Source organism: Lygodium microphyllum, chromosome 10, assembly GCF_053477565.2.
Source record: "Lygodium microphyllum isolate KBCC chromosome 10, Lygodium_microphyllum_v1.1.10, whole genome shotgun sequence".
NCBI classification, from domain to species: Eukaryota; Viridiplantae; Streptophyta; class Polypodiopsida; order Schizaeales; family Lygodiaceae; genus Lygodium; species Lygodium microphyllum.
In genome coordinates, this window is record NC_141144.1 from 131211357 (window position 1) to 131238107 (window position 26751).

The window sequence follows — 26751 nt, forward strand, 5'->3', positions numbered from 1 at the left end:
TTATCTAGAAAGATCAATTTTCATTTAGCTATGTCCTAAGTACAATCTTGATTGTTTTTTTGAAAACTTTATTCCAGGCAATGCAAAAATCATAAGTGTAATTTTTTTTTTCCATCTTTCAGACATCCAATTATATTACTACGCACTTAATTTATGCGTGTCTAGTATATATTTTTCTATACAATTTTCTCTTGATTTAATGCATTAATTATTTTATGGTATTATCTAAATGATTTTCTATAAATTATTATAAAACTTATATGCGTGTGTTTATCATTAGCAAAATGAAATAGAGATAGTCACTTTCAAGAAAAAATTATAAAATATTTCCTTCCCTGACATTGTCTACTTTTTTTCTGTTATTATGATCACATGCATCATTAATGATATAACAATAAATATTACGAAATAAACCATAACTAAGATATTTTCTTAATGACATGCATATAATCTTTTTCCATGTGAAAGAGTATTTTCACTAAATAGTTAATTATTATATTACTTAGGTTATTTTTCTAAGCGGCAGTTTATATGCATTTTCTTTAGAATGCGTTTATAATAATTTAAAGCTAAATACAGCGATAAGCTTATAAAACAATTTTTTCCAAACCGATGAGATATTACCTCTCTCAGGTTTGCTATAGCAGGGGTTTCGCCAATTCCTACTTTGTTATTTTCTCCATCGGCCGCATTCTTTGCTTCCCTTGCTTCAAATGGGCTTTTTGAATTTCCGCGACCTTGCAAAGCCATGGATGCTAAGCGAAATTGACGTGGTAGTTCAGGGAGAGTTGATGGTTGGCTAGAAAAATTTCGCTAGTGTTTCGCTTGGCGATATGGCTGTATGGAACGAAGGCGTAACAGGGGGTAGAGAGAATAGAAATGAGGTAGAAGGGGGGTATTTTCCTCTTTCAAGCTCAAAGCTTCAATGGATAAGAGAAGTGGAGAAAAATTTCCGTCATCAGAAGGTCTTCCTTCGTGCTTTCTTTGTGAAGGAGAGGGGGTGTATTTATAGGCATGAGGGGAAGTATGCAATCAACTCATTCTTTTGGCTACTTGTCAAGAGCCAAGTAAGCTTTATAAAAAATGCATTTTGATTGCCTACCTGTTGGATGGTGGCATGGGGATGATTATTTTATGCATTCTCTTCCTCTAGGCATAAAAAAGGTCATGAATTTTGGCCTATTTTTTCATAAACGTCTTTTTTTTTTCAAATCGACTTCATCTGTGTTAAGCTCCGAGGCGCAATGATCGAGACACGCAGTGCTTGCTGGTAGCAAAGAGAGTGTAGAGTAGAGAGGAGAGTGAGCACGACTTGTGGATACAATGATGAGTGTACCTCTTTAGGTTTTTAGATATATATATATATATATATATATATATATATATATATATATATATATATATATATATATATGAAAGTACAAGTGTGCTAAGGGTGTGTTCACATCCGAGCACATTTAAAAGGCATGAGGGCCCTTTGTTCCCAACAACCTTCCACCTAAAGGCAATGTGCCTTAAGAGAAGAAAAGAATAAGCTAAGACTAGGTATGTACAAAGCTGAAATACATATATCTATCCAACTTCCATCATTTGTCGGCAATGAGCAAACCACTCTGTTGGAAGATCCTTCGTGAGAAGGTCTGCAGGATTATCATCTGTATGCATTGTAATAAGCTCAATGCTCTTGCTGTCAAGTACATCTCTAATGAAGTGATGCTTCACCTGTATGTGCTTTGTCTTTGCATGAAAGACGGGATTCTGTGCTAGCATGATAGCACTCTGACTATCACAATGAAGAATAGGTAACTATGTAATGCCAAGCTCTCCCACCAGACGTGAAAGCCATAAAGCCTCCTTGCATGCCTTAGTGGCAGCCACATACTCTGCCTCTGTAGTAGACAATGCACACACACTTTTGTAGCTTGGAGATCTAAAAGACTGCTCCTCCTATGAAGGTAACCACATAACTAGAAGTGGACTTTTTGCAATCCGCATGACCAGCATAGTTTGCATCCGTAAAACCAACGACAGATGCCTTCTACTTTCCAAAGCATATGCACAAATCCTTTGTGCCTTTGAGGTATCTCATAATACCTTTCACTGCTTCCCAATGCTTTTTACCAGGATTTGCCATGTATTTGCTAACCACTCCCATTGCATAGGCAATGTCAGGATGTGTAGCAACCATAGCATACATCAAACTGCCAACAGCTGAAGCATATGGTATCTTGGCCATTTCAGCCTTCTTATCATCAGATGTAGGGCTGTCCTCTGCTGTAAGTTTTACATATAGAGGCAATGGAACCCCAATTGTTCCCCCCCCCCCTCCCTCCTCCATATTGAAATACTGCAAAACCTTGGAGATATACTCGTGCTGAGATAGATAGAGTAAGCCTTTCGATTTATCTCAGAGTATTCGCATGCCAAGAATGTGATTTGGATCACCAAGTTCCTTCATGTCAAAGCTGCCATGAAGACTTTGCTTCAGTGAGTCTAAGACACGAGTATCCCTGGCAGCAATCAGCATGTCATCAACATACAGAACCAAGATAATCAGGTTGCCATCTGTTGCCTTCTTGGTGTACAAGCAACGATCCACTTGACTTCTATGAAAACCTTGAGACTGCATAAATGTATCAAACTTATGATACCATTCTCTTGGTGCTTGTTTCAGCTCATATAAACTCTTTTTGAGTTTACATATCTTCTCTTTCCCTTTTGCCACAAACCCTTCAGGCTGCTACATATATATGTCTTCATGCAGATCACCATGTAAAAACACAGTCTTTACATCCATCTGTATGAACTCCATATCCTCAACTAAAACCAAGCCCAAAATGGTTCTCAATGTAGTCATCTTGACTACACGAGAGAAGATCTCATTAAAGTCAACTCGATGTTCCTGCTTGTACCCCTTTGCAACCAATCTTGCTTTGTATTTTGGTGAGGAACCAGAAGTGACCTTCATCTTGTAAACCCATTTGCACGAATGGGTTTTCTTCCCTTTAGGCAATTGCACCAATTCCCAAGTGCCATTTTTCTCAAGAGATTCCATCTTTGACAACATGGATTCATATAATTTCTTGTTGTCTTGTCTGTCCATTGCTTCCTTGAAGCAAGATGGTTCATCACAATCTGTCAACATGACATAATCAGCCACATTGTTTGCACTAGGAATGAATCTATCAGGTTGTGTAGTAGCCCTAGATGATTTCCTAACCCAATGATCATTATTTGCTAGCTGTTGAGCATTTTCAGCTTGCTGTTCTGGCATTTTAACCTGCAAATCAGCATTAACATCTTGCTGTCCTGGCTTTTCGTGCACATGTATTGGCTTATTATCATGGGCAATAGCTGGCTGATTATTTCCAACATTATTTTCTTCATTTGCAAGTTCAGAAACAACAAGTATTTGCTGCTGTACAGCGGGCACATTTTACTGTCTAAAAGGTATTTTTTCCCGGAATACAAGCCTACAGACCTCAGTTTTGTCGGGTTGTTTATGAATGGGATCTTCCCGGAAGATAACATCATTGCTGCATACTACTTTTCTTTTCTCGGGATTCCATAATCTATACCCCATTTCACCCTGAGCACCATATCCTAGAAAAATACATTTACAGGACTTTGGCTTAAGTTTCTTGCGTTTTTCTTTACGAATGTGCAGAAATGCTTTGCAGGCAAACACTTTCAAGTGTACATACAAAGGTGGCTTGCTCGACCACGCTTCTTGGGGAACTCTTCCCTCCCCCCCCTCCCCTCCCCCCCCCTCCCCCCCCGCATAAAAGAAAAAGGACTTTTTTGGTGACCGATTAATCAGGTGTATGGCTATCATAACAATCTCTGTCCAAGAACCATGGGGTAATGCAGTATGAGACAACATTGTACGGACCTTATCCTGTATGGTCCGATTCATATGCTCTGCAACTCCATTTTAGGGTGGATTATGAGGGGTAGTGAGCAGTGAGCTCCCTCTTTATCCCTTTGCTGTCACAAAATTGAAAGCCCTTGGACACATTCCCCACCATTGTCAGAGCGAAGACACTTAAGTGTCTTATCAATCTGATTTTCAATCAATGTAAATAATTTTTTAAACTTGTCAAGTTTTTCATCCTTGCTACGAATAGGGTAAACCCATACCTTCCGTGTAGCATCATCGACAAAGGTGACGAAATATTTCTTTCCCCTTAAATTTAACCCTGGTATCTGACATACATCGGAATGTACTAACTCTAGAGGAGAATATTTCAGCGAAAGAGACTTCTTATGAGACATTTGTGCATGTTTATCATAAACACAATGATCACAATGATCAAAATCAGCATAACGAAGATAAGGCAAGTAACCCAAACGAGAAAGCTTTTTCATTCTAGTTTGACTCATGTGTCTCGATTGGCCATGCCACAGAAACACTTGGCTGCTCGGTCACGGCAACAACATGATCACTCACACTAGATACATGGATAGGATACAAGGTATCACTTTTACAACCCCTCGCAATCACTCTAGATCCCTTACAAATCTTCCATTTCCCATCAACAAAGGTGGTATGAAATCCACCTTCATCTAGCTACCTTGTGCTAATCAAGCTCTTCTTGAGCTGAGGTACATGCCGTACATGTTGAAGTGTGAAGACAGAACCATGCTGAAACTGCAACTGCACATTGCCAATATTTGCAATGTCACATGCATAGTTGCCCCCAAGATGGACAACACCATGTTGACCCCCTGTATAGTCAGAGAACCACTCATGATGAGGGGTGACATGAAAAGAAACACTTGAATCGAGAATCCAAGTATGCATGTCATCATCTATATCTGCAAGTAAAGCATGTGCACCAAAGTGTGAAGAGACCAAGAGTACGTCATTCCCATTGTCACTATCATGAGTAACTACATTCACCTCTTCAATTTTGACACTGCTCTTCTTAGGCTGACTCTCTTTCTTCTATTCCTTGCTATCATCTGTCTTCTTGCCCTTTCCTTTCTCTTTCTTCCATTTGTAGCAGTCACATTTAAAGTGACCCTTCTTGCCACAATGATGGCATTCAACATCCTTGCCACGTGATTTACTGTGTCCCTTGCTATCAGATTTTCCTTTCTGCTGTGATCTGCCCCTAGTATGCAAAGCACTGGAAGACTTACTGGATGCATTGTTTTGCCGATTCATTTCTTCCATGAGTAGAGCACTCTTTACATTAGCATACAAAAGAATCACATCAGAATTGCTCATAGCAGTCCTAAATGTATCCCAACTCTGTGGCAGAGTGCAAAGCAAGAACTTAGCCTTAAATTCTTCATCAATCTTGAACTCCAAGGCAACCAGCTGGCTGAAAATGAAGTTAAACTAACTCAAGTGAGTAGACATTGCTATACTCTCTTTCATATGCAAATCCATAAGCTTTTTCAGCCAATACACTTTGCTTGCGGCACTCTTCTGTGCATACAGTTCTTCCAGTGGAGTCCAAATAGCATATGCAAAATCCAAACCTTCAATGTTAAACAGCAAGGCATCAGAAATCGATAGCTCGATGGTTGAGCGTGCAAGCTCATTTAACTCATCCCAATCTTCCTGTTCCATATCTACGGGCTTTGCCCCTTTGGTCTTAATAGGCTTGGCCTGCTTCTTTTGCAACAGGATATTGTAGCACTGTTTTTGCCATGCTGCAAAGTTATGTGCTCCTTCAAGCTTCTTAATGTGCATAAGATTATTGCTGTCATTGCTGCCAGCCATGATTTTCAGCCCAAATGTGACCAGATAATTCAGCAAATGCAGGCCCAAACTGTCACACAAGTGACCAAGTACAAACAAGTATCAAGCAACAATAAATGGCCACGTAAAAGCAGAAATTTCAAACCTGCAGATAAATTTTGCAGAAGTACTAAACCTTGTGCTACATCACTCCACAACTGATTACAGGTGTTTCAAGGGCAAATACATCACATTACATGAGGAGTCCCAAATTTTAGCTACAATTTCTGATGTACATGCATCCACAGGTACAAAATTTGACACGCACAGTCAAAAGCCCCAAAATTCTTGTGCTTAAAGCATCAACCATACATCTGCACTGATTCTGACATGCAGAGAATAGGCCAATTTTTCTAAAATAGAGCGATTTCAGCAAAACCCCCAAAATTTTCCAAGTGCTAGATGTCCAAATTGCATGGAATTAAACCTGCATTACATAAAATGACTAAATGGCGCACAAATTTTGCCCAAACAACAAAAGTCCCGAATTGCACGGGGTTGAATGTGCATCAATGTCAAGAAATTGGGTAAATTTCAGTCCAATTCTTGCATATACATGAAAAGCCCAAATGTCGGAGGCAAAATGTCACAAATTTTTGCAATTTCTGAGACAAATGGTCTTATCTACATCACAATCTATAAATCCGAGAAAAGCCCTAGATTTCCGGGCCAAGATTACACAAATTTGCACTTTGTGCTTCCACGCGTGAAATCTCGTTAAGTAAGAGGGGTAGAAGTTGATTTCCTTTGAAAGAAAAAAAAAATTGTGCGTGACTTGACGTGGGTCCATTGATCCCTCAGGTTTTTGACGTGACGACCGGCTGAAGCCTCCCATCCGTTGCACGCTGTGGTCCCGCTATCAGCGCCCGTGAAGTCGCCCGCTGGTCCTGCTGTCTTGTCAGCTGCCATCTCATCGGCAGCTTGAACCAGGTTACGTGTCGCCCAATTGGTCGTGACTGTTGCCCCGTCGATCTACAACTATTGCTGCCGCCTACTCCGTCACATGCCTGTGCCTAACTCACGCCGTCGCCATTTGCAACCCATGACTTGACTACTAGCTTTCGACTGTCTGCTGTCTGTCGACGTGCCCAGTCTGCAACTTGACGTCTTCTCCTCAACTTGCCCTCTGCGTACGTGGTCTTCTACCTCAGCTTGACACACAGGTCGATAAGAACTCCAGCTGTCTACTGGTCTCGTCAAATCTCGGGAAGCGTGTAGAACCTGATGGCTTTGATACTAGTTTGTTGAGCTCTGAGGCGCGAGGATCGAGACACGCAGTGCTTGCTAGTAGCAGAGAGAGTGTAGAGTAGAGAGGAGAGTGAGTACGACTTGTGGGTACAATAACGAGTGTACCTCTTTAGGTTTTTAGATAGATATATATATGAAAGTATAGGTGTGCTAAGGGTGTGTTCACACCCAAGCACATTTAAAAGGCACGAGGGCCCTTTATTCCCAACAATCTGGTGGTTTTTGGCTAAGTTACCTCATGACTTATCTAGTTTATAAAGTCATGTCATACTCTTTGATACTTAACTTACTCAATATCATGCTCGTCCTTGTGCGTTCTTCATCTACCGATTAAGGCTTTTGTGATTTGTCTTGCGGTTACAAAATCAATGCGATCTTTGACCCATTTAAATGGAATCGGGAATGCTAAATCAAATATAATTCGGAAAAAATTATGATCAAGCCGTCGTAATATTATTTACGAGGCATCTTTGCTTTTTGTTGGCTGGGAACATTGAGGTGTCTTCTCATAGTCGGATTGTGGAATTGATTTAATACAAGACTCAATATTAAGAAAATTACGTGCGGTCACTACTCAACGAGTAATTTTTTAAAAATGTCTCAAGCTTGAATTCGCTTCTTGATATGAAGTGTTATGGCGGGAATAGTACATCTAACCAATGTGCATCTTGCTGTGCTTCATCAAACGAAGTAGGCTCATCATCATCCAACAACGAGCTCATAAACACAATCTCATTAAAAGGAGCCTCTACTTCCATAGTAGTAACCAAATATGTCCCCTCTGTATCATGTGTTGCCTATCTAGCAGCCCTTCTAGTGTGCTAATGTAAGGGACCATCAATTTTACTCTTTTGGAGAGTTTGTAACATTCATCTAGGGATTGTTTTTGCTGCATTTACAGCAGGCCTTTCTTGCTCAGTTGCTTGGTCCACTTCGGGATGCAAACCATGATCAATGAATGTGTGTTTAGAGGCATGTGGAGCAGTATAGCAGGTTGCTGTAATACATTTGTTCGGACATCTACAGCAGGCTCGGATCCCAAAGCAAGTAGTAAAAGACTTCAAAAACATCACCCGGATCATGTGTGGCTAGCATTTTAAATTAATCATGTGAAAAGGCTGCATTTACAGCAAAGATAATATCCCTACTGCCAAAAACTTTGCAAGTGTGTGGATTATACAAGCGATAGCCCTTACTTTCCGAATTGTAGCCAACCAAAATGCATTTTAATGCCTTATCATCGAGCTTTCCACAAAGCTCTTTTGGGAGATGAGCATAGGCTATGCATCCAAACACATGAAAGCAGTCAACCTTTGGTTTCCTCTTATGCCAAGCCTTAAAAAGAGTGATAGTTTTCAATGCCTTTGTAGGTGTGATATATCGAGAGTAGTCATCTATGTAGGGGACAAAATATAGATGACCCCCAAGAGCTTGTCTTCGCATGGGACCACATCTTTTTAAAAGGCACCATCTTTTTTGAAGGCAAACATGATGTATCTTTTCCAAAATACATCCCTCACATGCATGGGTAGGTGGGGTCTCAACAGGACGTAAGACAACCTTGATTTGACAACACTGAAGTGGCATCAAATTGTGAGAACTCATGTGACCATAACGGGCATGCCATAGCTCCACATTCTACATAGCAGGTGTTAGTGCGCTAATTGCAAAAACATCATGAGATCTCCTCTCATATGTATCCAACAAGAGAAGACCTTTATACAAAGTGCGTGACAAACAAAGAGCATAATCAAGCTCTCTGTCATGAGATCTCCTCTCATATGTATCCAACGGGAAAAGACCTTTATACAAAGTGCTTGATAAATGAAGAGCATAATCAAGCTCTTAGTCTCTCATAATACACTTGTCATCCTCAAAGATGACCCAAAAACCTTGTCTATTAAATGCTTCACAACAAGAGCTGCTTTGCAATCCCAATCACAAATAATACATCCAAAAGCATGAAATCTGATCCATTTGCAGCGCACTCATCAGGACCCGCAGAAGAATGTTTTGGGCCTGTGTTTTATAGGGCCGTTTGGATTGGATGGATCACCACAGTAATTAACATTGTGAACCAATGCCAGAGACATCATAACTAGAGTTATTTGCACATGTGGCTCTCTTTGACATAGATACTTCTTTGAAGTGATGTGCTTGGATGCCTCACTGTCAAAGCATTTCAGGAGCATTAAATGCAGAATCAACCATAGAACTGTCATAACTGCATGTCAAAAATGCACAATCCTCCTTAATGAAGTTGGCTGTAGCATCGTCATCCAAAGACCAAGTGGTGGATGACTCTTGGATAGCCAAACTCTTTGGATGATATTTTCCTTCATTCTTCAATGTAATGACCAGGCTTCTTACAGTAGTGGCGTTTTTCTTTCTTCTTGCCTTTATTTGCATCATGGGCAGCCTTGCCGGATGGTTGTTCCACATTAGTCCTTGGCTGATTTTTCATTGGCAACTTTGCTTTGTCTTTGCCTTTAAATTTGAAAAGTATGGCAACATCACCCAAACGCATAACAACATTCTTCCTAGTTTGTTCCTCTTAAAGCAAGAGGCTTGTGAACTCTATGAATGTGAGGGGCTGCTGTGCCCCCCTTAAAAGACAGATTCAACGAAGTGTGAAATCCAAGGTAAGACTTTGGAAGAGAATTGATCTGGATCTTCAATTGCCTCATCAATGTCCAGCAGCTATCCCTTCGATGATTTGATCTTCTAAGGTCCCTTGATGTCTTACATGACCGGATATGAGGTGTTCTTGCTCTCTTAACAGACAAAGTAATCAAAGACAAGGCCTATGCATCCTTTGAATCCCATCTCCTCTAATTAGTTGTTGGAGGAACGGGGGCAGGAACAGGGGCAATTGGCTGTTCTCTAGCACCTTGTTGAGGTGTTTGAGGTGTAGGCCCTCCCTGTCTCTACAAATTGTTGGGTACATAGTGCCATAGATCTTTTGCAACAAGAAAATTTTGCACTATAAAAAACCATGAGGAGTAATTGCTACCATCCAATTTATCGTCTTGAGTGAGGACACCCAAAATGTTGTTGTGATCATTGTGATCTTGGTTTGCCATGCTGCAATTAATGCATAGCCAAACACTTCCAAGCTGAAGTGTCAAATGTACTCTCCGAAGTATTGGAATCCCACCATGGGGTAGAAATGCAAGTACAAAATTGTCCAAGTCTGTCAAATGCTTTCAAATTCATGTCAAGTCTGCATAAAACAATCCCAAATCTGTAATACACAGAAATTCAACATTCTACCACCGGGTCTCTTGGAATGTGTGCCAAATGACAAATTTCAGCAAATTAATGCTGAAAATCTCTAAATTTCTCTGCCAATACTGATCCAAACAGCAATTTAATGCTGTTTCCACACCTATTCATTGCCTTGAGATGTGTGCCAAGAAAGAATCCCAAATTTCTTCAAGGAAATTGAAGAAATTTTAAACTTGCAGCCTGAAAACCAATGTAATGTCGCCTCGGATGCATGTAGACAGCAACCAGCAGTTGGATTTCACCTCAGGATGCAGGTTGGAAAAAAAATCAGAAAAGCTTCAAAGCTCTCTCACTAATGTCAAAGAAATTGCGTAATGTTGGCAATTTTGATTGAGATTCACTCTCGGAGCTCCAATTGAGCAAAAGCCCCAAATTTTCGGTGAGGTGACTACCTCAAGAAGCACACCCAAGGCATTGAGAGCTCGGTGATGGCAGCAGAGAGTGTAGACAATAGAGCTGAGGCAGTAGTCCAAGCAGAGTAGTCGAGAGTAGGGGTAGCGTTGGGCAAGATTGGAGCACAAGAAGTAGTGTAGGCAACTGGAGTGCAGGTGGCAGTGTTTGCAGGCAGCAGAAGTGCTGGTGGATATAGTGGAGTAGGTGTGCTGTGTTGTAGTGTTGCTCTTGGTAGGCAGTTGTTTAGGAGTTAGTGATGCAGCCTGTGAAGGGCACAGTTGGTTGGTGATTGGGGTGGCGGTGGCGTGGCAGGGTGACTGATTGCACACGTGGTGATGGGCGACGACTGCAGGTCATGGAGTTGTAGGCAACGGTGATGTTAAGGAGTAGGGAGCTGGCTGGTGGTGGCAGACTTGGCGGAGCTCCGCCTTGCAAACAAGGAGTCAAACAACTAAATTGGAGCTGGTGGAGATAATTGCTCTGATATCAACGAAATAGGACCAGCTATGGAGGAGAGAGGAATGAGAGTGAGTAGTAGACAAAAGACAGTGTGAGTGTAAAATGGAGAGTGTACTTGCTAAATTGAACTCAATGATAGGTGAAAGTAAAACTAAGGTTTAGGTCTAAGGTATAACCTAACCACACTTCCATCAACTAACCAGAGTTAAGTTTATTTACTTTAGAGGCTAGTGTCACTACTTAATGTTCTAAAATACTAGGTGTACACACCCTATGATAACACTTCAAAAAGTGTGGTGTGGAGACTTTAATAAGTGTCCACACCACACAAATTACATTGGACATTGCCCAAACTTGGCAAATTCTAACATTTTGGTCCTCGAATGCATATGATGGCACCTTTTATTCAGGTGCCTATTCTTCCTTCTCTCCCCAAAGAAGATAGCTTGGATGGATCACATTACTTCCTTTGGTCTTTCAAAGTGGTGTATTTTGGACACCTTCAATCTTTGGGCTTTTGTCACTACCCCTATTTCTTAGCTCATGGAGGATCTTGCTATTGGCTCATCTATGGATTGTGTAGCCCTTTGGGATAGGCTCAAATCTCGAGCCCAGTCTTTTGTCTTTATGAGCTCTCAAGACTCTATTCTTATTCATGTTCGTAGGTTAAAGACGACAATAGAAGTATGGACAAAACTTGCTTCCTTGTATCATCAGAAGATCTTTGCCCATGGCTTGCAAATAACAACATGAAACAAGTTGACAATAAGGACGAGAAGAAGGATGAGAAGAAGTCTTAAGCCCAAGCATCTTGCGGAGAAGGGCACTCATCTTGAGGAGAATGTTGGTAGAAGTATCCCCATCTGAAGCCAAAGGATGGTTTGAAGGACTTGAGGGCCACCCCTACTACTACAAACTTTGTTTTTGTGCATCTATTTGAAATGGAGGATGTCGAGAAACCAAGTCATTTAGTACATTTCTTCATCTCATTCCTATTTTGATTTCCATTTATAGCCCCAAAAAGGATTTATTTGGATCATTAGTTAGTTTCTGGGTGCCACTTGAGAGAGATGGGTCCTCAAGACAATTGCAGTACCATTTGAGATAGTTAGTGCCTATAAATACGGCATGAACTTTCCTCATTTTTCATCCCACACATTCATTTCTTCTGACACTTTGTCACTCTCTTCCATATTCTTCTCCTTTCCCTATCCTCTCCACTGTTGTTCACACCCCTCGAGAACATTATAGTTCGTGGCTTTTGCATCCATCTCCAATCGGTGTTTTGCAATCTACATCATTGGATCTCAGTCCTTCTCACTTGCCGTCATCATCAGCCTTGGGTTTGCAACAGTTTTAGGTCGTCTGTAGTAGGTTACATCCTCTGTATCAGCCCTACATTAGATACCTGCGTTTTTGTGTTTGCTTCATTCCTGAAGGGCTGCCTAGCATTACTTGGAGCCACTTACACAGAGAGATCTTCGTTAGTTATTCTTGTGTTTTCTTCTTCAGTTGGTTGTCTAGCAGTTGCTTTGATAGCAACCATCATCTCGGAGAGATTTTAGCATATCCTTCATCTCCATCCATGGGATTACCTTGCAAATAACAACAAGAAACAAGATGACAATAAGGATGAGAAGAAGTCTATGCCCAAGTACCCACATTGTGGGAAGGGCACTCGTCTCGAGGAGAGGTTTTGGTAGAAGTACCCCCATTTGAAGCCAGAGGATGGTTCCAAGGACGCGAAGACCACCCCCGCTACTACAAAATCTATTTTTGTGCATCTATTTGAAATGGATGCCAAGTCGTTTAGTGCATTTCTTCTTCTCATTCCTATTTTGGTCTCCATTTACGACCCTAAAAAGACTTTATTTGGATCATTAGTTAGTGTCTGGGTGCCACTCGAGAGAGCCGAGGTGCCAACTGAGAGACTTCAGTTGGTGCCACTTGAGAGAGTTGGGGTACCACTCAAGACAGTTTATGCCTATTAATACATTCCTCATTCTTCATCCCACACATACTTTCTTTTGACACTTTGTCACTCTTCCATATTCCCCTCTCCTATTCCTATCCTCTCCACTCTTGCTCACACCCCGCGCGGGGGACATTATGGTTCGTAGCTTCTACATCCATCTCCACTAGGTGGTTTGCAGCCTCCATCATTTGATGTCAGCCCTCCTCACCTGATGTCATCATCAGGCTTGCATTTGCAGCAATTTTAGGCCATCTATAGCAGATTACATCCGCTTTATCAGCCCTACATCAGATACCTACGTTTTTGTGTTTTATTCACCCCTAAAGGGCTGCCCAACAACTTACACAGAGATATCTTCATCAGATATTCTTGTGTTTTCTTCTTCGCGTTGGCTGCCCAACAGTTTCTTTGATAGCAACCATCATCTTGGAGAGTTTTCATCATATTCTTCATCTCCGACTACTCTTGAGGATTATGTTTTGCTATGTGTATAGCTGGCTGTCCTTTTCTTCACCATTCAACATTATCTTTGATATCCTACGGCAGAAGGACTGCGTTTCACTCGCTTCATTATGCAAATTCCCTTCAAATGTTGCTACTTGATTAGACAGGACATTGTAGTCATCTTTAGAGATCCGGCTCCATTGTATCTGCTTGGTTCACTCAGCATGATTTACTAACTCACCGTTCATCATCCTTTTCTTGTGTCTTTTCTCTGAGTTTCTTCTTCTCTTAGTGTTTGCCATACACTCTGTGTTTCTCCTTGTAAACCTTACTCTTTCTAATATGGTATGATTGTTTGCCACATCAGTGCTATGGCCTCTCCACAAGACAGATAAACATGTGGGTGCTCCTCCTATGGCAAGAATGGTTATACCATTGAAGATTGTTGACATCGACCTTTGCTCCCTTTCTCATTAGAGTATATGCATCTTCCCTTGGGTGCTCGTTGTGCCACCTCACCTTTTTAGGCTATAGAGATCATTCTACATCAGCTATGAGATTTTTATGCTCAACGCAATAAGATGCATTTAATGTGCACTAAGTTCTTTTTTTGGGTGCAATGGCTTTCTTGGCCACTTGTTCTATAGTTCGCCCCACTGAGAGACAGTGGTTGTTGTTTACTTTCTTGCAGTCCGCTCCTTCGCCAAACTATGGTTGTTCCACTAATTCTACTCCTTCGGCTTTGTAGTCGGCTCCCTTGTGAGACAATAGTGCATGTTGGGTGCTGTCATGTCAGTTCGCTCCTCTCTGAGACAGTGGCTCTCGACTACTTCTCCTGCTTTGGCTCTGCAATCAGCTCAATTTAGAGATAGTGGTTGTTGCCTATATATGGCTTTATGAGAGTTATCTGTTTTCTCAACTCCCTTCACTTGCTCCACAAACCCCACCTGCGATGCGGGCATTGAGGAGCTTCTGTGTGATACCCCTCCCTATGCTCAAGTTCAAGAGACCACCTTTGGGAGTTGCTTGGCTTCTATTCCATTGGAGCCCTAGATACCTTCCTCAATACTACCCACCACAACATAAATACGGTATTGACTTTCCTCATTCTTCATCCTAGACATTCATTCCTTATGACATCGTTACTTTCTTCCATATTCTTTTCTCCTTTCTCCATTCTCTCCGGTGCCATTCACATTCTGCAAGGAGGACATTATGGTTTGTGGCTTCTACATCTATCTCCACTTGGGCATTTTGGAGCCTACATCATCTAACATTAGCCCTTCTCACTTGGCGTCATCATCAGGCTTGCGTTTGCAGCAGTTTCAGGCCATCTATAGCAGGTTACACCCTCTTGATCAGCCCCACATCAGATACTTGTGTTTTTGTGTTTTCTTCACTTTTGAAGGGCTGCCGAATAGTCACATGTCTGCAGCCATTTACATGGAGAGATCTTCATAAGATATTCTTGCATTTTCTTCTCTAGTTGGCTGCCCAACAATTGCCTTGATAGTAGCTATCATCTCGGAGAGATTTCAGCATATCCTTCATCTTTGACAGCTCGAGGATTGCATTGTCACAACGCGTAGGGTTGAAGGTCGCCACAGGAGTTTGGCAAGAAAACTGGACAAGATAGATGGAGATGTGTCTTCAAGAGATAAGTAGATTACAGTGAATGTTTTAAGGTTTAAGAGGTACTTCACAGTCATCCACAGGGGTTTGAGAGAGAAGAATGTATGAGGGTTCAAGAGGTAAAGACTCTGGAGATGGAAGAGATAAGAGAAGGGTTGAAGGTTTCAAGCCAAGTTCTCAAAGATGTTAATAAAGCTTCCAACTGCATATTCTTAGCAAAGATCACAAGAGTATTTCCTCATGAGATCTAACTCAAATCAAGCTTGTTTAATTGACTGTAAGGGCAGTCACAAGATATGTATTCAAGTATAATAAGCCGTCATATATTATAAACAACTCTGCATCCCATTAATCATACATGATGCCAAAGCGTGAATCAACTTTGCATGATTACATTCAATATAGACTGTTAGGAACAAAAGACTATGAGTCAATTACAAGGCTTGTAGAGTAAAAGAGACTTGCTTCAAGAAAGCGTAAAATAGAATTCCTGATAAGGTTTGGTTATTACAGCCAAAAAAAATAAAGGGAAAAATCTTGTCTTTATCCAACTCAAAGCATCTATGAATGATCTACAAACATTGCTCTACCATTGGGGCACATAAGACTTGCATATCTTGTCAAGACAACTTCTGTAGGGCAAGGAATAAATCAAAAGAACACTGCTGTAGCTAATTCTCTGATTATGGCCGAAGATATCAACCCAAATCAGCCCCAAATATTATCCAAGATTCACCTCTGATGATAGCATAAACTTCCCCTATCTTGGAGTGCATAGATTAGCTAAGTGTAAGTTCTATCACACCATATAAAGCAATAGAGAAGAAAACTGACTTGGTTTTCCACAAAATCATTGTGTGGGCTGCCTATTTCAGCCCATATACATGGCATCAACCTTCCCAGAAGACACTTTGCTGGAGTACAAAAGCAGCCCCTATATTCAAGAGCATGAAACAAGCAATAGGTAGCTTGCAATAAGCATGTAGAAGTAGGAGAGAAGAAGGAAATCCTGCTGCCCTTGTCTGCCCTGTTATTGGCTACCTATTTCAGCCCAAGCATGTACATAGAGCAATCAAGATGCTCTCTTGATACCCCTTCCACAATGCTTATGCAATGTCAACTTGCATCAAGCATATCAATGTCAGGTAAAACCAATGATTGATCATGAATCTTTAAGAAGAGAAAGATATGTGCAGCTGCCCTCAATTCTTTATTTGGTGGCTATTTCAGCCCATTTTCATCACATAATCAAGTCAAAAAGCTTCTAGATACTCCTCTCTTCAAGCTTCTACCATGGTAGCTTCCAAGAGCAAGAATGAGCCCCTTGATGTGACAAGGTTAGACAAGAATACAAGGAGATGAGCTTCAGCCCTTCAGGTTACAAGTTTGGACAGCCAATAGCAATCCTCATTCAACTCTTGAAGAACTCAAGAGAGTAAATTTGATACCTCTCTTGGCATGGGAGATCAGAGTCAGCATATAGAAGAATACCCAAGCCAAGAAATAAACTCTCTTCTAGAATCATAAGAGAGATTCAATAAGTATCGGCTGCTGCTCTCAAATACACAGTTCAGCCCTGTTTTACACAGCCAAGAGTGGCCTTCCAGTTTCGTCAATGCATGGGAAGAGTGGTACCTTCATGTCAAGTGGAGTCTTCTAAAGTTGCTTGTGGTTGCATGGCTTCATCTTCTTTTGTTGTGGTAGTGAATGAGCTCCTTTCTCCCTCATCCAGGATGCGCCCTGTTCTCAGCCTGAGAATGCTTGAAAAATGCGGCGCAAAAAATGGAAGGTCCATGTAGTTCAAATGAACCACAATAAGTTCGCATAAGCAAGGCTAATGCATACACAATGTCACACGCTTTCAACTTAGATAACTCCATCCTCCTTGTGACTTTGCTTGTGAATACACTTAAAACTCTTGAATATCATAAGTACACAACCACATCATTGGCTTTTGGAAAATATAACCTAAGGGAACCTACCAAGTCATCTACTCATGACCATATTTCTCTTGTTTAATGTTCCATGACTTACAGAACTTGTAGCTACTTCATGCAAGCAATGCAAGAAAGGATAAGAGTAAGTAACCAAGATCAATCATCTTGTCAAGGACCCATGATAAATTTATTGTATTTTAAGGTAGAGAGCCCCCCATCTTTATTACACCATGCCATATGCTGGTGGACTTAGGTGTTTAAGATTTATTGCACTAGGCAAGTCTCTATGTAGCATGTCTAGAATACAAGTGACTAAGTGATGTATGTAAAGGATAAAAGTTTTATTTTTAGACCATGTGCAAGGAATCCCATGACAATGTTTCTCTCCCTCTACAGCTGGCTATCCTTTCCTTCACCATTCAACATTACCTTCAAAATCCGATTGTTGAAGGATTGCGTTTTGTTCCCTTTACTATGTAGATTCCCTTCAGGTGTTGTTGCTTGATAAGATATGACAATGCAATTATCTTCAGAGCTTCAGTACCGTTGTATCTACTTGATTCACTTAGCATGATTCAATGATTCATCATTCACGATCTTCTTCTTTTTTGTTTTCTTTGAGTTTTTCCTTCTCTCAGATAGTGTTTGCCACACATATGTTTCTCGTTGCAAACTGTACTCTCTCTCTGATATGGTATAGAAGCATATGGATCCTTCACACTATTTTGAGAGAGGATACTGCTCTTGCTTCGTTCATTGAGGCCATGGTTGATTCAAAGTGGGGCCGCTTCCCATTTGACTTATTGTCAAAATTGGCTTCAAGATCTTCATCATAAAGGGGTTCTAGTCACCATTGGTAACTCTTCCATGCCAGTGCGTGGAGTGGGGACCATTCGCCTTTTGCCCAATCATCAGGCCTCAATGGCCAAAGTCCCTTATGCTTTGGATTTGGGCTTTAAGCTTCTTTGTGTTCAAGGTTTGACGCAGCTAGGTAGTCATGTGGTCTTTACCCAAGATATTGAGACTGTTGAGGACTCTTCTACAAGTTCTATTCGTTGGAGAGGTGCTCATGAGGGTGGGCTTTACAAGTTCACAATCCTTGCTGCATGGATTTTTTATTAGCTTGGGCTCCTTTGGTACGCTTGTTATGGGCACCTCAACTTTGATGTAATACACAAGGCTTCTTAGAAGGACTTAGTGGAGGATCTCCTTGATTTCCCTCCTAATTACACCTTATGCCCTAGTTGCTTACGTAGCAAGCAAGATAAGAAACCTCATGCACAAGTTACTTCACGCAAGGCTACTACACTACTAGACTTGGTTCACACCGACTTATGGAGACCAATGGGCATGGTTTCCCTTGGAAAGGCCAAGTATTTGATGTTGCTGCTTGATGATTTCAATAGATATGTGTAGCTATACTTCTTAGTATGCAAGAGTTCAGTGTATTTCAACTTCTGCAAGTGGAAGGTGTTTGCTGAAATGCAAACAACTTTGAAGGTTCAAGTTGTATAAGTTGATCATAGCATCGAGTTTTGTTCTAATATTTTTTCTAAGCTTTGGAGGGATCATGGCCTTCAGATGGAGTATTCCTATCCAAAATCATGATTAGAGAATGATGTAGTGGAGCGCGCCAATTGGACCATGCTTGAAATGGCTTGATCGATGTTGGAACATCAAAGTTTATCTCACTCCCTTTGGGGTGAGGCAGTTGCTATTGTGGTGTATATCTGCAATAGGTCTCTGACTTTTGCATTACAAGACATGACTTTGTATGATGCTTTCTTTGGAAAGAAGCCTTCTTTGTCCCACTTTTGCATCTTTGGATGTAATGCTTATGTCCATATTGACAAGAAGAAACGTAGCAGCAAACTTACTCAACGTCAAAGAAGCTTATCTTCGTGGGTTATAACATGACCAAGAAGGGCTACATGCACTATAACCCATTGACACGAAAGATTGATGTGAGTCGAGATGATATCTTTGATGAGGCTTCAGCCTTTGATGACCCCATTAATGGCGATTCATGTTTAGGTGGTTCTTTATTATTGATTGACCTAAAACCCCCTTTGCCCCCCCCCCCCCCCCCCCCCCCCAAACAATCCCTTTTCCTTTTTCAACCCCCCCCACCATCACTCCATCCCTTCTTGGTTACCTATTGGCATCCCTTCTTTGTCTTCAACTCCTCCTCTTTTTCCCCTTTTGCTTCTCTTTCACCCTAGAAAACTCCTAGTCCTTTTTCATCAAGTGTTTGTACTTCTTCCTCGTCCCCTCGTGTGTCTTCTAGGGGACTTGAGCTGTCTGAGGAGGAGCCTTGTTCTTTTGATGAGGTGGATGTACCTTTACCCAATGAGGGGAGTCCCTTCCTAGATAGGTGCATTACAGGTACCAGAGGCCTCTCGGTCTTTCTCGCATTAGGATGAGCTTATCACCATTCCTCATTGGTATCGACGACTCATGGAGGATGCATGTGTTCTTCTCTTTCTTGTTATTCCATCAAGCCCATGTAGATCAGCCAAGATATGGGCCCCGTGGGATAGTTCACTTTGTGTGAATTGTACCTTTATGTGCGAGATTCTTCAAGATCATGAGTCTACTACTGTTGATGAAACTCTTGCATATTATATTTGCAGTAGGACCTTGATTCTATTGAGCATAATTAAACTTGGAAGTTCCATGTTGGCCCGATTGAGCATTTTCTGGCTATTTAATAAGCACTTTTTAAGCATGGGTAGACCATTCTTTCTATATTCTATAGGTGTTGTGATAAGTTGTAACATTCTTGTCACAAGGACGTGAAATTTTAGTGCTTTGCTTAGCATTTAATTAAAAGTTAATCAAATGTACAAATGTGACTTACACATGTGAGATGCACGTCCATTATTTCATAATGTGGAATCTAGGACCTTGAGATATCGATTGATGTCAAAGGCAAAAGTTGGAATAAGTTATGTGTGATAGGTACTAGGTGTACTCAATGTCAAACACGGGCTTAGACTAATTTATTGGCCAATAAATAATTAGTTAATACCAGTTTAGGCATCAACAATTGCTAAGGACACTTGGGAGATAAATTGACCTAGTCAATTTAATTATTGAAGAGTGGAATTATTTTTCTAAGCACTAGAATAAGTATTAAATTAATTTTTAAAATTAATATTTTGAAAATGAATTTAATAAGTTGGATAATAGTTAAAAATGAGATTAGAAGGTTGCTACTTGGCAAAACTTGCCCATATAAGTGAGGAAAACGTTTTTAGGGGTTGATGGAAGTCTATGTAAGCCATTGTGAGACAGAAGAAGGTTAGAGAGTAAGGAGAGTCCTACAGCAAGTTACATCAGTTTGGAGCCCTCCAAGTGCAGGTGACATCAGCCCAAGGTGCTTTCAATGAAGGTGACAACATACAAGAGTAGTCATCACCCTTTTTGGTGGTCCTAAGCTTCTATGGGTATTTTAGTAGGGTAGTAGCATTTTTTTAGTTTTTCTTGCGACAATGAAACTTTGAAATTTCTCTCTATAGAATTCTTTCTCATCCTCCAGTAATCTATGAAGTTATCTCAACAAAATCCAACAAATTGAATCATCAAAGGTGGAGATTTTGGTAAATCTCTTATGAAAACCTTAACTTATAGCAAAAATGAGGGTTTCACAGTCACCTCAGGATGTGTGCTCAGAATTGAAGGCCTAGGACTTGAATACTAGTAGTTGAAATTTAGGAATTTAAGAAAGATTCAAGAGGCTAGCCAAAGAATGTCGAATTTGGGGCTAAATTTGTCTCTCAAGAAGTAGGATGAAGGCGAATCCCCAAGCAAACTAAGAGGCAAATTGGTTTGAAGGCTTGCCAGTTAGTTTTGTCAATTTTTCGTCTTCGTTGAGGATTGCTAGTTGTACATTGTGTCTTTGTCATCGTCACCGTCACCGTCTCCACTATTGTCGTCCACTCTAATCCGATACCCTCATTAATACTTCGGGTTGTGTGCAAGGACTGATCAATTCTCCATTGTATTTAAAATTCATTTCAGATTCATTGTAGATTTTTCTTCTCTTCGTGTTGTCTTTTCTCTTTGCGTTTGTGTTTCTCTTCCGTTGTGTAGTCTCACAAAAGGCTCCTCTATCTCATGGATGTGAATGAATACTGTCTGTTACAAGGATGTGTATTTTTAATGCTTAGCTTTGGTATTATTAAGTTATGCACATGTGAGGTACACGTGAAATGTAAGTTAGTTAAGTAACAATGAGACCTTAGTAACCTTGATGATCGGTGGGTGACATTGGTACAAGTTGTAATAAGTTATGCTTGTTAGGTATTAGGTGGTACTCGGTGTCAAAGCTTGGCCTAGAACATTTAATAAGCCATTAGTGTCAAGAATGACACTAGGGAATTGACATTAATTAATTAATTAATGTCAATTATGAGCTAATACGTGCTCATGATGACTTTGGGTGATAAATTGGCCCAACCAATTTAATTGTTGACTAGTAATATTATTTATTTGAGCAAGGATGTGTATTTTTAATGCTTAGCTTTGGCGTTATTAAGTTGTTCACATGTGAAATGCAAGTTAGTTAAGTGACAGTGAGACCTTAGTAACCCTAGAGATTAGTGGGTGACATTGATACAACTTGTAATAAGTTATGCTTGTCAGGTATTAGGTGGTACCCAGAGTTAAAACTTGGCCTAGGACATTTAATTAGCCATATGTCAATAGTGATACTAGGGAATTTGCATTAATTAATTAATTAATGCCAATTTTGGGCTAGTGAGTGCTCTGATCACTTTGGGTGATAAATTGGTGTAACTAATTTAATTGTTGACTAGTAATATATTTTTTTGAGCCATAAATAATTATGAAACTAATTTTATGTTGAAAATTAATTGAATAAAGTCGGATAATGCTGAAATTTGTTTTGGAAGGTTGCCGCTTGGCAAAACTTACCTATGCAAGTGGGAAAAACGTTTTTGTGCGAGAGAGAGAGAGAGAGAGAGAGAGAGAGAGAGAGAGAGAGAGAGAGAGAGCCGCCGTTGTTGTAACAGTTGACAAGCCATTTCTAGCCAACAAAGACACTCCAAGAGTATGTAGCAGTGAATAGTAGCAATTTGAGAACTGTTTCAACTAAGCAACATATTCTAGGTGTTCCATCACTGGAGATAGCTTTCATGATTGTCTAGAGAGGAGAGTAGTTGATTTCTTCGAATTTTTTGGTGATAGAAGTTTGAATTTTCCCTCTCCTCAGTATTCTCTCTCATCTTCTAGCCTATTCTCATCTTTTCTCAACAACTTTCAGCAAAATTAGCCATTGGAGGTGGAGATTTTGACTAGTCTCTCCTATAAACCCAAATTTGTAACAAGAAAGAGGGTTTGATAGCTACCTCAGGAAGCGTGCTAAAAAATTGAAGGCTTAGAGACTTGAATTTTGGTCGTTGAAATTGGGGCAATTTCAAGAGATTGAAGTAGCCATTCAGCAAGTAAACATTTGGGGCTGAATTTGTCACCCAAGGAGCACAATGGAAGGTCAAACCAAGGGGCAAATTGACTTGAAGGCTTGCTGGTCATTTATGACAACAAGAGGCTATTGGAGAGTGAAGGAGATTTAGGGAATCTCATTGTATTCCATCCAGATTGCAATTCTAGATAAATAAATATTGTAAGGGGTGCTAATTTTGGGGCCAATAAGCTGTTATTGTCCAAGATTAAGTGGTAACATTTGCATTTTCAGTTTATATGAATTTTATGCTTGTTGTGATTGTTGATTAATCAGGTAGTTACCACCCTCTTTGAGAAGGAAAGCTGGTTTCATGGTTCCATTTTTGGGATACCATCAGCTCTCTTGAGTAGGTGGACCTGAGGCCCTTGTGTGCAAGTTAGTGAAGTTGCATATTCCTGAAATTGTGATAAGCTAAGTGCATTTACAGCAAGCATGTCATCATACAATGATTTAGGTTCAAGTCATGACGATGCTTCACCATTGGAAGGTACACAAAGCAATAGAGGAAATGCAATGCCTAATCTTGGAATGGGCATGTAGCTTGGGCAGCAAGGAGAAAATGTGGGTTTAGAGCAAGAAGGGGATCCCTCATAAGCCACTGATGCTGATGATGAAAAAGAATATGAATTTGATGACCAGTTCAAATATCATTTGAGGAGAGGAGCTAATATATTTGCACAATTGGCAAAGGATCCTCAATTTACTTGGTTTTTGTGTTCTTCCAAGAAGCACAATAAGGGCAAAAAGAGGAAGTCATCCTCTAGAGCTTTGGGACAGCAAGAGGTACCGAAGGAAATGCCAAAGCTGTCTCTCCTAGCCTCAAAAGTGTTTTTCCTACTTCCATGGGCAAGTTTTACCAAGTGGCAGCCTTTCAAAACATTTCCAGCATTATCCAGCTATATTAAATTAATTATCAACACGAAATTATTTTAATAACTATTTATGGCTTAGAAAAATAATCTGACTAGGCAACAATTAAATTGGCTAGGCCAATTTATCACTCTAGTGATTGTGAGTGGTCATTAGCCCGGAATGGGCATTTGTTGATTGATTAATGCCAATTCCCCAATGTCACTCGACACTAATGCTAATTAATATCCATTTGATGATTAGCCATTTTAATGAGTAGAGAAGCCTTTTGGCAACTAGAATTTATGGATTCAAGAAACAGAGGCTTCTTGAAATTGAGCAGGCACTTCAACACAAAAGGCCATGTAAGGAAAGGTCTCCAAGTTCAATAGAAGGATACAATGTCCCTTGGTGTAGGATACTTGTAATGTAGTTGATCTACGTATTGCGTATGCCCCTCGGCTGAATCCAGTAGAAAACAATATCATCTGCATAAACAGGTCTGGGATGAATACTCCAGCAAAGGAGGGCCCTGCACACTAATGTTCCATTAACAACTGGGGGTACTTCAACATTTCATGCCTAAGCTGTGTGGTTGATAACTGATAATGTGTCATGTGGGGCATAATTTGTTGTTATTTGAAGCATGTGCATTATCACTGCACTCTAAACAAAACATTTTGATATGATTGCTTTTAGGGTTTCCTGCTTTTGTGATCTCAAGAACTTGAAGAGCTTTGCAAAGAATAGTGTTGTTATTTGAAGCATGTGCATTATCACTGCACTCTAAACAAAACATTTTGATATGATTGCTTTTAGGGTTTCCTGCTTTTTTGATCTCAAGAACTTGAAGAGCTTTGCAAAGAATAGTGTTATGAAACGTATTGATTGATCATTTTTTCAGGGAAATGTGTGTATGACATTGTAACTAAACATTTTGCAGGGGCCCAGGAAGAAGATTAAATTGGCTTTAGATTCACATTTCAAAAGATAGGTGACTTCTTTTGCAGTTTTCTACATTAACTCCTGTTTCTGGAGGAAGTGGATCCACTAATTTCAAAATTTGTGTCACAACCAGAAACTGAATTTTCCTTGTATTCAGAAACTTGTTAGCAGGATAATGAGAACTTGACTGTATGCATAGAGATGTTCAAAATGCTCTTGAATTGTGAAGTTTTTCTTAGTTTCATTTGTGAAATCAGTGTGACTAACCTGACGTTAGTGAAAGTCATTTCACGATTGTTACAGAGGCCTTTTCTCTTCCCTTGCATGATTTCAGTATCTTCCATACACTCTAATATCTTCCGTACACTCTAGTACAAGCATGCTCAAAGGGCATACCCAATCTATTTAATTGCCCTCTTGGCTTCATTTCTTCTGGTGAATTGTACAGTCTATGCATAGGGTTCTCTGATCAGATGGCCTGATTTGATTGTCATGAACAGAGCTTATTCAAACAGCGATTTCCCTTGCTCGTGCTATGCACTGCCTGTATCAGCAGGTTCATTGCTGAAGAGAATTTTGTGCATTCCATGTAATGTTTTCAAATTTCCAATGAAGCAATGAAGAAAGTAAAACAGTGGCCATGTGACTTTGCAATTACTTCCATTGGAGTTGCGTTACCGTACCTTCATTCATTGGATTTAAACAATCAAACCTCATGGTTCTAAATCTTATTAAGACAAAGGATAGGATAGAGGTTTACATTGCCTCTCTTTTGGTTTTTCAAAAATATATCTGGTGTGTCTTGTACCTTGAGATGTGTGAAATTAAATCAAGTGTTTGCTTTTTTTTACCTCCAGCATCCAAAGAATGTTCATGTTATCTTATGCTAATATATGATTTGTCTTCAAGTGGAGTTTTAAAAGGAAGGCACTTTATTACAGGTGCTGGGTTTGGAGGCAATGCTCTTGGCAACTAGACCTAAGAGATTCTATCGTAGACACTTTTCTTAGAAATGTGATGTCGTTGCTTCTTTATTTTTAAAGGTTGACCCTACACCGCATAAATTTTAAAGGTTGTGGAACTATGTTGTTAAGATCCAACCTTGGCCTATGATGTCATTACATACTATCTAAATATAGACACGAATGAGTTGGTCAGTACCTTGAAGACTTGCTAGCATTGAAGCCACACACAGATCTAATGCAATACCAAAAATTCAGCCATTTTCTAAAGAGGGGTTTAGAAATGGTCCTCTCTCGATTAATTTTCATCATTGTGTGGGCAAATTTAACCAATGCAATGCCAAGCTCGATATCATCAATCTTAATATTTCTCGGCCATCAAACTTTTGTTGTATTTTTGTCCTAAGCTTTGTTGTATGATACCAACCTAATGCTTTATGCTTATATGCACACTTCTATATGTGGATGTATATATAAGGAATAGCGAAATGACTTTCCTCAACTTTGTTTCCCCTTATGCAAGAGTCTACATGCATGCATCTCCATATGCAGAGTGCGATCCAACCGAAGTAGCTTGCATCCATCTGATGAATATTGTTTGGTTGGCGTTAAGGTTTTTATATTGAGAATTGCAAGCGCATATTGCGTTGGACTTCTTGTTCAAGTCTAGGCCATAAACTAAGTCTAGGCCAGATTATACACATTTGGAAGTGTAGAAATCTAGGTGTCTTTTCAAGTCTTTCCAACGCTTGTAGTTTGTTGCCAAACGAGCTTTCATAGTGCAATCCTTAAGCTTGCAATGTGGAATTAAGTTGACACAATTCATTGTTAACCCTTTGAGAAAATAAGTTGACTAGCTTGTAGCTTGTTGACAAACAAGCTTTCACGCCAAGTACTTTTGAAGTGCAATCCTTAACCTTGCAATTTGAAATTAAATTGACTGAGTACTTTTCATTGTTAACCCTCGATGAAAACAAGTTATAGACAACAAGTCATAAGTTGAAATTGAAGTGTAAGAAGGCCAATCAAAGGCGCCGAATATTCAAAGTTATGTTAAATATTGAGGACTCAATATATTGTTTTAGGCATTGTTCATCCATGAGGTGTAATGGTGATTATTCCTACTTCGTATTTGTAGGTGAAGAGGCATTATATCTTTGTAAAATTTAAGTGAAAGTAGGGCTCACTCTAGTGCAAATTGTAATATCATTGAAGGTTTCATTATAGGATCTACAATGAATGAGGGGGTTGTAGGATCTCTATTTACTTTTGTGTGAATTGTATCCACAGTGCCCAAAATGGAACATAAAAAAGAGGAGGATTTCTCATTGATTGAAAAAGAATAAGAGTGCATCCAACCTAAAACGATAAACCTAATG

General features: G+C 40.0%; 1 protein-coding gene across 3 annotated transcripts in view; it reads left to right on the top strand.

The window, feature by feature from the left end:
• Positions 1-25202, top strand: part of LOC148030569 (uncharacterized) — a 109388-nt gene extending 84186 nt beyond the window's left edge. The window contains exon 8 of one of the 3 annotated variants that reach the window (XM_087687279.1): positions 24409-25202. Coding sequence is in view for 2 of the 3 variants with exons in the window: in XM_087687281.1 (XP_087543407.1) it covers positions 24409-24459 (51 nt within the window). In the remaining variant the exon portion in view is untranslated. The remainder of the gene's footprint in view (positions 1-24408) is intronic. The other 2 variants (XM_087687281.1, XM_087687278.1) reach the window with 2 other exon arrangements.
• The last annotated feature ends 1549 nt before the right edge of the window (positions 25203-26751 follow it).